Raw genomic sequence first — 12,214 nt, forward strand, 5'->3', positions numbered from 1 at the left:
TACACATAAGATACAAAAGCTCAATATCCATTTTCCAAAATTTCCACACACAACAGTGGATTGCATTCTCGTAGTTTCTTCCAACTAGGTGTTTCAATAACAGCTTTCAAACTTTTCAGTATAAACGGCATAGCATTCTTCTTAAGACGATCATTTGAATAACGATCAGCCAATAGAATAACATTAGCAATAGTCGACACATCCATTGTTTCTGTTAAAATATGTTCACACATTGTTTCCAAATCGAGCAATGCATATTTATTGGCAGGAGAGAAAAGATCTAATGCCATTTCCTTGGGGATTTCATTGCCCGAGTAAATATATTTTAGCATTTCTTTCATTACTTCAGCATCCATATCATCAATTGTTATGCGATTCGTTTTAGCCTCCTCGAAGTCACCGCGAAGCATAGCGGCAAAAACCTCACTACGTCCACTCAATATAACTTTGTGAGCTTTAAATTCGCCTCCATCTCGTGCAATCAGTGTTATATCGCTATAATCCCCGTTAGCGAAAATCTTTGCAAAATCAGTATTTATATGGGTATCTACGGCGACTTTCTCCATTACAAACTTTTTGCGTTGTGCTTCGACATGAAAGAAAACACGGATTTCGTCACCAGAATTATAACCTAGGTTAAGCAGAAACCCGATGTTCTCGTCTATTTCCTTTATTGAGAAATGTTTAGTGCAAGGGAAGGATTCTGCAATTATCGTAACATCAAAATGTGCCATTATGTAGTTTGTTGATAGCAATATAACGCCGATGTTATAGATTTTGCGCTGCGCATTTTCTACTCTTTCTGCCACTATTTCCCAATTAGATGTGATACCATCATCACTCACTTCAATTTCGATGGACCTCTTAGTACCCAGTTTATCAAAAGTCCACAAATAAAGATTTTCACTTCGTTTTTCTAGTTTGCCACTCATTTTTGATTATTTTATAAAATCGGCAATCAAATAAACAGCTTGTTCGAAATAAACGATCTCAAATTTATTCAGCAGATACATTAAATAGCGCACGCAACTGCTGCCAGACGTATATCGTAATTAGTGCAAAACGTAATGTAAAACAGGATGAGCTTCGTAATGGGTACTTTACACGATATGTATTTTACATATGGGTTGTCACTTTTTATATACAAAATGTATACGCAAAGTGACAACCCATATGTAAAATACATATCGTGTAAAGTACCCATAACATATACAGATTTAAGGTGGCATGTACACACAACAATTTACATTAATTGCCTGTTAAGGCCTGGCTACATAAAGGCCAGAACAGAATCAATCGTCGCTTGCTTTCTTTGCTTCCCCAAATGTCAAATTACACTGTGCAACACTGGAAATGCAAACAACTTCTAATGGGCATTTTGTGAAAGTACATATAGAGACTACAAAAACCTTAATTGGGTTTTGTGTTCTTAGATCGGGTTTAGATTTTATGGCCTCATCTAAACCGACCTAAAATTAGCCTTTTTTCCAGTGATCGGATCTTTATCTCCAAAACTAATAAGAATTTTGTTTGCAGTCTTCTGCAATATTGTAGCCCTAAAGTAGTAGAACTTATGTGTCAAACAAATTAACTAGGAAAAGCTGCATCTAGCGCATCAAAATCGTTAAAATATAGAAAAGTTTACATAATTTCTGAAATTCTGGTCAGTAACAACTAAACTGAGGGGAGTTGAAACAAGTAACCCTTCTAAAAATTTTCCAAATAATGTGACCATCAATTCATCAGAACATTCTGAAAATCTGAAATGGTTATTTCACGAGTTCCATACTACAGTAATATTATAAAGTTGCTGTAACGGGAAAATCTATCTAATAACGCCTTCTTCTTCTTTATTTGCCTATTCGTTTTACGAATTTATGGTGATCAATGCAGTTACATAAAATGTATTACAATATATTCGGTACATATATGTGTTTATAAGTTGTTGATTATTTCAGCAAAAGATTGTCGATTTCTGCACTCGCTGAGTAGAGTTGCAACATCATTTATACCGGTCCATTCCTGAATATTATTTATCCAAGATTTCTCTTTTCTTTCCCTGGACTGTCTTCCCTCTATTTTCCATCGAATAATGTTTTGGAGTAGTTTGTATTTGTTGTTTCCCATGATGTGTCCAAGATATGCAGTTTTTCGTTTCTTTATTGTACGTATAAGCTCTTTTTCTTGATGTATCCTTTGCAGCACTTCATTGTTCGTTACAAACTTGGTCCATGGTATTTTTAGAATTCGTCTGTAGGTCCAAAACTCGAAAGCTTCAAGCTTCTTCATGTCGGCTGCCTTCAGGGTCCACATTTCGACTCCATATAGCAAAACTGACCATACATATGTTTTCAGATATCTTAATTTTGACTTTATATTGATATCATGACTCACAAAAATTTTCTTGTATTTTAAGAAAGCTTCTCTCGCCATTTCAATTCTGCTTCTTATTTCGTTTGAAATGCTCCACTTGTCATTTATTGTGGCACCAAGGTATTTAAAACTATGTACTCTTTCCACGTCGATATTTTTTATTTTTAAAGGCGTTTGATTGCCCATATTCTCTTTGGAAATAACCATATACTTAGTCTTTCTAATGTTTATCTTTAAACCATAGCTTTCACTGTGTGCTGCCAGTCTATGTAGTAGGTATTGGAGTCCTGCAAAGCTATCAGCTAGTATGGTTGTGTCGTCTGCATATCTAATATTGTTGAGAAAAGTACCATTTATAAGAATTCCTTTTTTGATATCGTTGATTGATTCTTGGAATATTCTTTCGGAGTAGACATTGAACAATAGGGGGGATAATATGCATCCTTGTCTCACACCTTTAGATATTATTATGTCTTCTGTACATTCTCCATTGACATCCACATGTGCAGTCTGGTGCCAATACAAGCTTTTTATGCATCGAATTTCATTCTGTCCAATACCAATGGACGTTAGAACCTCTATCAATTTATCATGTTGTACTGTGTCAAAAGCCTTCTCGTAATCGATAAAGCATATGTATACATCTTTTTGAACAGTTTTGCATTTTTGGACTAGGATTTGTAGGGATGAAAGAGCTTCTCGTGTTCCCATGCCTTCTTTAAAACCAAATTGGGATGCACCCATAACTTTCTCACACTTCTGATATATTCGCCCATGAATTATTTTTAGAAAAATCTTCAAAACATGGCTCATTAAGCTGATAAGTCTATAGTCACTGCAGTGTTTCGGTTGGTTGTTCTTTGGGATCGTTATAAACGTTGATCTCAGCCAATCATTTGGGTATTCTCCGGTCTCATATATGTAGTTGAATAGCTTGTTCAGGATATTAATGTTATCTCCCTCTATTAACTTTAGTATTTCCGATGGAATCTCGTCAGGACCACATGCTTTTTTAACTTTTAAGGATTTTATCGCTGACTCAATTTCTTGCTTGGTTATAGATGTTCCTTCTGGCGGTTCATTTCTCATCATCTCATAGGTAGATCGGTTCTGGTCGGTAAACAGGAGCTTTATGTAATCTTTCCATATTGCCATCTTTTCCGATTTATCAAAAATAGGTTCATTTTCATTATTGTATAACATTTTTGGTATTGATTTGTGGTATACGCCTGCCATTTCTTTGATTTTCTTGTGAAGATTGAAATCGTCATTTAACTGTTGCAATCTTTCAATCTCCTGGCATTGTCTGTTTATGAGATTATTTTTCGCATTTCTGATTGCAGATTGTATTTCTCTATTTAATTCGTAGTATATTTCGTAGTTTCGATTTTTATGTTTTCGACGTTCCTCCATCAGATCCAGTATCTCCTTTGTCATCCATTCATTCTTTTGTGTTTTTTTCATGATTCCTAGATTATTGTCCGCTATGGATTTTAGCGTATTTTTAACAGAATTCCACATCTGTTCACTATCTGTAGCTTCAATTCTTCTAATTTCTTGATCAATGATCTCTTTCATTCTGGTCTTAACTCTTGGTTCCTCCAGTTTTCCAGTATTGAGTTTTCCACGAATTGTTCTCTTTGGGTGTCTCTTCAATTTTGCTCGTATTTTTGTCATAAACAGGATATGGTCCGATGGAACATCTGCCCCTGATATGTGGGTGTTTTCATTACAAACGAAGAAAAGCGTTTATTGATCAATATATAATCTATTTGGTTTCTTATTATATTTGTGGGTTTGTCTAGGGGGGATTTCCAGGTATACAATAATAACGCCTAATTTCATGAAATTATTTCATTGATAACACTCTAGTGTGAACCGGAACTAATGATTTTTTCTAGAGAGATTTCTACGAAATCCAATCGATTTCAACTGTCAATTCCTTTGTGTATACGTCAAATGAAAACTCATCTGAAATCGATTGGATTTCATTTGACGTTTGAGCAATGGAATTGACAGTTAAAATCGAGTGGATTTCGTAAATGTAAACATAGTATCAAACCCACTGGGTTAATCCGGTTAAGTGTAACCGGGGTATTAGTGAATTCATATCAGAAGATAAAAAGCCATTAGTTGAGTAGTGGAATTCTGTAACTTCTTTTTAGTTGTTGTTGTTTCTACATGTACTAACTCCGCTACCATAAACTGTTATGTGTTCAAGCCACATTATATCTCTGTTGCGATAGTTGTACGGTACTACAATACGTTATACACTAATTATATAAATTTTGTTGCATTGTGCGGGGGGAATAACAACGCTATTTGAGTTAAACCTGGGGCTCAATTCTGTTTCTATGAAAATGTGAACTGAAAACTTCTATAAAGGAAAAAACTGTCAAATGAAAAAAATATAAAGGAAATATTTTTCATTTCAAATTTTCATAGGGCAAGAATTGAGCCCCAGCCCCTGAGCATCACGGTACAATAATACAGGTAGCATTATCATGCCAGCTGATGGTAACATTTGTCAACTGCATTGAGTTGATGTCAAATTTTGACATCTTATGTTACCAACAATTGCCGATGCGGCTACCTGTGTATTTGTACCATGCTGAGCATGGTGTAATAAAACAAGGTGTAAGTGACAATCAGTTGGTTTTTTAAGGCCCCCACTCATTAGTCAGTCTGACTGCCAGCATTTATGGTAGTATGTGTAAATTTTTGAAATTTTGAGAATGTATGTGTGAGTTTTCCAAGACTGATGAAAATCAAAATAGTTTTCCAGTTTGTCTTCGGACGGCTCACAGCACAGACATAAATTTCTATTGAATTCACGCCTACGGGCTTAAAAAATTGACAAAATGGCGGTGTTAAGTTCTCGCTTGGCATCCCACGTGTTTTAATTATCAAGGATTTATTCCTAAATATACGATTTCTTCGCAGAAGAAGACTTCGTAGCTTCCAAGTGCTATAAAGCCGACTTTTACAAAATTCACTTAACTATTATATAAAACAACGAAAATTCGTAAAGAAATAAAATCCGATCGGATTAACAAAGAAAAGTAGACAAGGTCTACATAATTGATGATGGCTTTAAACTCCCGCACAACTAGGGAGTAGGCCAAGGAGAATTATCTCTTAATTTAATTCGAAAAAAAAAAAAATAGTTTTGATTTCAAAATGAACCCCCACCAGTCTGGGTGAATTGTGTTTATTTTCAAATTGTCAATAAATAATTTTGAAAAACAGAAAATAATGTTGGTGTTGGAACACAAAAAACGTAGAATTCATTCATTTTTGGAGGAGGAATTCAAGATTTTTAGACTTAACTGATGGTTCGTGCTACACACTTGTCAGTCACACATACAGAAAGGGTTCATCGGACTGATGGCACAGACTGACTAATGAGTGGGGGCCTTTACAAGGCATATTTATTATAAGGTATATGCATGAATTACAACAACTAACAAATTAACAAAAACAACATTGATGTTATTGAAAATTAATTGTCAAAGATAACTATTGAATAATAGGGTCGTTCGAAAATTTTTTCAGGAAAAACATAAATACATTTTGAAAATCCTCTAAAAAAGAACAAATTTGAATCAAAATGTAAATATAACGCATTGAGAACTCTCGTGTGTAATTTTTATTACAGTTTTATGATGAAAAGAAGTATTTTATGGTAGCAAATTTCGAAGTTTCAAATTTCACGAATAGACCCTATTACATTTTGAAAACCAAATTTACAAAAAAAGTAAAAATACAGCTGATTGTCACTTCTATCTTCTATAAATGTGCTTTGGTTTTTTACTTTGTTATAAACTAAAATGTCAGAATTTATTAGGATCTACCCAGAATATTCCACAATTTAAAAATAGATTTCTTATCTGCTTTTACTACGCCGCATAATAAATGGCCTGTTCCCGTACTTTATAAAGTGGTAAAAGTCGTAAAAGTTGTAAAAGTCGTAAACGATTTTCATATAAATTTTGTGTACGGGAACGCAAAATGTGTAAAAGTGGTAAAAATTGTAAAAACTTTTTAGTTCTGGAACAGAGCTTAATATATGAAGTGTAGAATGTATCACATTAGCTCTGTTCCTTTACGTGCAAGAATTTTCAAGTTTTACGACTTTTTACTCGAAAAGCGTTCGTTTACTCCTGAGACTATACAATTCATATGGGAGCAGTTTACAAGTTTTACTACTTTTGCCGGTTTCACCATTTTCAAAAGTAAAGGAACAGACCAATTACGTTCAGAGTAAATTCGAAGCCAATTTACACGGCGTTTATATTATAGATTTTTGCAGGGTTAACCTTCTTTATGAGGATTTAGTTGAAGTATAAGCAATGAAAATGACAGCAGAAACCCAAACCTACTGGGTTTATCCGATTATATGTAAACGGGGTATAAGATTAATTTTTAAATCTTTCGATTTATTTCCTGTCATTTTTTCTGAACTATTTTTGAACGACCCTAGTATTCATTGACAGTTTTGTTCTCATAAAATCATGTTATTTTTGTAAACTTGTTAGTTGTTGTAATCCATGCATATGAGTTTTACATATGAGTTGTCACTTTGCATATACATTTTGTATAGGAGAAGTGACAACTCATATGTCTAAAACATATCGTGTAAAGTACCCATTACACCATGCCATGATACAATTAAAAAGGTAGATGCCTCAGCCCAACTGATCGAATCTAAAACGTCAAAAAACTAGGAATTCGCCAGGAAAAATCAAAACAAAAAACCATATGATTCGGTAAATAAGAGATAGCATGTGTTCACTTCACTGTACAAACACAAGTGATGAAAAGAGACAACAAGAGACCATATGGTGAAAATTTTGACATTTCCTTCAAATTTTACAGGCCTTGTATCATGATACAATAAGAAGGTAGCAGCAACTGCCGTTTTTGGTAACATAAGATGTCAAAATTTGACATAAATTCAATGCAATTGACACATTATAGCTGTGTTCCTTTACTTACCTGAGGTTACCATTTTAACCATTTGTTACCATTTTTAACCTGCAAAGCATTCCTTAACCCCGAAAAGTGGCAAAACTGGAAGCAATTTTTAAGATAGTGAGAGGGTAGAGAGAGCGAAAATGCCTTTCTCTTCTACCACAGGCTACCAGCAAAAATTCTGCAGGTAGAAAATGGCAGAACTGATTTTTCGACTTTTGTTTGACGATTATATCACAAAATGGACGAAAAACCGAAGACTGACTGACAATACTAAATTAAAAACTGTGAAATAAAAGACGAAAATTGATTTTTTATGTTTTTTTCTGACATTGCTGCCGGATCTACCATTTTTCCGTTCCTTTACTATTCTGGTAAAAATGTTCATGAGAGAGCAATTTTGAACAATTTTGACACTTTTCTCTTTTACCACTCTTACCATTAAAAAAGTAAAGGAACAAAGCTTATGTTACCATCAGCTGGGCTGATAATGCTACTTTCTTATTGTATCATGCCTTGTACAGAACATAACAAACATGCTCTGTTCCTTTACGTGCAAGAATCTTCATGTTTTACCACTTTTTACTCGAAAAGCGTTCCTTTACTTCATACACCATACAATTCATATGGGAGCAGTTTACAACTTTGGCATAAGACGAGCTGGCCAACTATGCTCGGATCGGGATGAAATGTCTTTTCGCAGATAGATCTCGTCTCCCTGATCACAAATATATACAACATTTGTTGCGGAAATCCGTACTTCCCGAGATATGGGCCTCCGAAATTGCGAAAATTCCTCTGTTAAATGGCGGCTACTTAGAGAAAATTTTTAACTTAAAAGAAAATTGAGTTCCCGTGCCCGAGATTGGCTCCTGTCCATAGGAGAAAGTCTTAAATCCCCGGCCAAAGGCCGGCTTTTTAAGAAAAATTTACATTTTTAAAGAAAAACTTTTCCCATAGTTGGTAAACTCAACTTGTTCCACAACTTTTGCTACTTTTGCCGGTTTTACCACTTTCAAAAGTAAAGGAACAGACCAACAATTCTTCATTATTGGTGAACTTTTTTGTAGAAAACTTCCTTATGGATGAACTTTTCTATAGACAAATTATCTTATTATCTTCTCAAAATTCTTGTTTGCTAATTTCCAACTTCAATAAAACGTCCAACAATAGAAACAGCTTGTTTTTTATTATTCAATTTATTGTCAAGCAAAAGGAAATGTTTTATGGTTTATGAATATAATAAAAAAGGAACACAAACAAAATTCAAATACACATAAGATACAAAAGCTCAATATCCATTTTCCAAAATTTCCACACACAACAGTGGATTGCATTCTCGTAGTTTCTTCCAACTAGGTGTTTCAATAACAGCTTTCAAACTTTTCAGTATAAACGGCATAGCATTCTTCTTAAGACGATCATTTGAATAACGATCAGCCAATAGAATAACATTAGCAATAGTCGACACATCCATTGTTTCTGTTAAAATATGTTCACACATTGTTTCCAAATCGCGCAATGCATATTTATTGGCAGGAGAGAAAAGATCTAATGCCATTTCCTTGGGGATTTCATTGCCCGAGTAAATATATTTTAGCATTTCTTTCATTACTTCAGCATCCATATCATCAATTGTTATGCGATTCGTTTTAGCCTCCTCGAAGTCACCGCGAAGCATAGCGGCAAAAACCTCACTACGTCCACTCAATATAACTTTGTGAGCTTTAAATTCGCCTCCATCTCGTGCAATCAGTGTTATATCGCTATAATCCCCGTTAGCGAAAATCTTTGCAAAATCAGTATTTATATGGGTATCTACGGCGACTTTCTCCATTACAAACTTTTTGCGTTGTGCTTTGACATGAAAGAAAACACGGATTTCGTCACCAGAATCATTACCTATGTTAATCAGAAACCCGATTTTCTTGTCTATTTCCTTTATTGAAAAATGTTTAGTGCTTGGGACGGATTCTGCAATTATCGTAACATCAAAATGTGCCATTATGTAGTTTGTTGATAGCAAAGAAACGCCGATTTTATAGATTCTGGGCTGCACATTGTCCACGCTTTCTGCCACTATTTTCCAATTAGATGTGATACCATCATCACTCACTTCAATTTCGATGGACCTCTTAGTACCCAGTTTATCAAAAGTCCATGAATAAAGATTTTCACTTCGTTTTTCTAGTTTGCCACTCATTTTTGATTATTTTATAAAATCGGCAATCAAATAAACAGCTTGTTCGAAATAAACGATCTCAAATTTATTCAGCAGATACATTAAATAGCGCACGCAACTACTGCCAGGCGTATATCGTAATTATTGCAAAACGTAATGTAAAACAGGATGAGCTTCGTAACATATACAGATTTAAGGTGGCTTGTACACACAACAATTTACATTAATTGCCTGTTAAGGCCTGGCTACATAAAGGATGAAATTGGTGAGATTTGCTGATTTGATTTTATTTTGAAGTTTTAGGAATTCAATAAAAACAAGGGTTCTATAGATTTTTTCATTTAAATCTACCTTTTTACTTATACCATGAGTCTGACTGCCAGCATTTATGGTAGTATGTGTAAATTTTTGAAATTTTGAGAATGTATGTGTGACTTTTTGAAGACTGATGAAAATCAAAATAGTTTTGATTTCAAAATGAACCCCATCAGTCTGGGTGAATTGTGTTTATTTTCAAATTGCCAATAAACAATGTTGAAAAACAGAAAATAATGTTCGTGTAGGAACAGAAAAAACGTAGAAATCATTCATTTGTGGGAGAGAATTTCAAGATTTTTAGACTTGACTGATGGTTGGTGCTACACACTTGTCAGTCACACATACAGAAAGGGTTCATCGGACTGACGGCACAGACTGATAAATGAGTGGGAGCCTTAAAGGCCAGAACAGAATCAATCGTCGCTTGCTTTGTTTGCTTCCCCAAATGTCAAATTATAAAGGAATACCAGAGCCTCTTTGCAAATCCACCTGCGTTCCCCTTTAGGAGGCTCCGATATTCCTTTATTATTTCACATTTTGGAAGCAAGCGACAATTGATTATGTTCTGGCCTTAAGCTGCTTTGCCTGGTTGCCTTGCTTCTGATAAGAGAATAAAAAAGAAAGGGGCAACCCAGTTCGAAATTTGATCGGTCATCTTTATTCTTTTATTTTTATTATGTCAGAAATGAAGCAGGAGAGCATGGCAATCAGGTGAGATAGCTTATGTACCCAGGTCTTGATTTATGTTTTATTTTTTCATAGAAAAGTCCTTCTTTAATGAGTTTATCTATCGACTGTCAATGAAATTCTTCAAAAAATGCAGGGACGCCCTTACTGTAATTTTCTGTACTAAAGGTCATCAATCTTCTGCTATTTTTTTCTTTTTTGTTATAGAAAACCTCTATCATGATGGGAATTTATATAGAAAAGTTTTAGTTTGTTCAGATTTATGTAGAAAATGTCATTATTTATCTATAGAAAAGTTTATAAACATGAATTCTTTTACAGAATTTGTTATGTGGCCACATTACCCTGTTATTTGCCATATGTTAATTTAGCAACAGCTGTTTACTGCTATGAAGAGCTTTGAAATTTTTAGAACAGCTTTTATAGCTTTTATCAAGGTCCTTGTATTCCTGCAACATTTATGTTGCTATAAACAAGGACCTTAAGATGATATACAAATGTATGTTTCATATGATAAAGGAAATAAACATATGCATCTGTGCATCTGTATACCGCATCTCAGCTACAATGGAAACCTGCATATATCCCCATAGAAAAATGTAAAAAGCGAAGAAAATATAATACTTACCAAATAATCTTCTTATTTGTTTATTTTTAGAATGTCCAATTGGTGGAAATATAAAATACAACATCTGTGATCCCTTTTACAAAACTGCCAGTCCTTTTAAAGGACCTTTGTTAGATTTTTTATTTACTTAATAAACGACATCTGCACCAGAAGAGTACAAGACCTATTGGGTTTTCCCAGAAAAAAAGAAAACAATGGAAAAGTTAAAAAATAGTTTTCGCACCACAAAAATTCCCGACAATGTCAATGATGGCCTCGAAACCTTGGATGAATATCGTGCCCGTTGGCGTTCAGTGCGTGTTATTTATTTTACCATGTTCCTGATGTCATTGGCCTTTAGTATAATTCTCACAGGCATATGGCCATATTTGAACAAGGTAATACAAATCATATATATATCTTATTTGAACAAGGTAATACAAATCATATATATATCTTTGAATTTTAGTTTAGTAACCTTATTAAACTATTTCCTCTTAGCTAGATCCAGCCGCTGGCAAAGAATTCATGGGTCTTATTGTGGCCGCCAATCCATTGGGACAAATGATATTTAGCCCCTTGTTCGGTTGGTGGAGTAATAAAATACATTCCATTCGAATACCCATGTTATGTTCCCTAACCCTATTTACCGTGGCCAGCGCAATATATTCATCATTGGAGCTAAGGCCGGATAATGTAAAATATTGGATGTTGGCATCACGTTTTCTTATTGGTGTCAGTTCTTCCAATACTGCTGTGTGTCGTTCGTATTTATCGGATGCAACCCGGCTAAGTGAACGCACAAATGCCGTATCAATGATTTCGTTGGCCCAGGTTTTGGGATTTATCATTGGTCCTGGTCTCCAGGCATTGGTTACACCATTGGGTTCAGATGGTATACAGTTGTCTGGTGGTGGAATAATATTCAATATGTATACAGCGTCGGGATGGATAAATGTTATTATGTCCATTGGAAATCTTATTATGTTTATGCCGTCTATATTTGAGGTGAGTAGTAAGGGAACGTAGCTATAGAAAACTTTATCTGTCCTAAACTTTTCTATAGAAAACTT

At 34.5% G+C, this 12,214-nt stretch overlaps 1 protein-coding gene across 19 annotated transcripts in view; it reads left to right on the top strand.

Moving 5' to 3' along the window:
• Positions 1-12,214, top strand: part of Cln7 (CLN7/MFS domain-containing 8) — a 63,680-nt gene that overhangs the window by 49,056 nt on the left and 2,410 nt on the right. For 13 of the 19 annotated variants that reach the window (XM_073981570.1, XM_073981568.1, XM_073981579.1 and 10 more), the window contains 2 exons: positions 11,193-11,539; positions 11,643-12,149. In XM_073981570.1, coding sequence (XP_073837671.1) covers positions 11,357-11,539; positions 11,643-12,149 — 690 coding nt within the window. In that variant the 5' untranslated portion in view covers positions 11,193-11,356. The remainder of the gene's footprint in view (positions 1-11,192; positions 11,540-11,642; positions 12,150-12,214) is intronic. The other 6 variants (XM_073981584.1, XM_073981580.1, XM_073981582.1 and 3 more) reach the window with 1 other exon arrangement.

Source organism: Musca autumnalis, unplaced genomic scaffold, assembly GCF_047663935.1.
Source record: "Musca autumnalis isolate F117 unplaced genomic scaffold, ASM4766393v1 scaffold_4, whole genome shotgun sequence".
NCBI classification, from domain to species: domain Eukaryota; kingdom Metazoa; phylum Arthropoda; class Insecta; order Diptera; family Muscidae; genus Musca; species Musca autumnalis.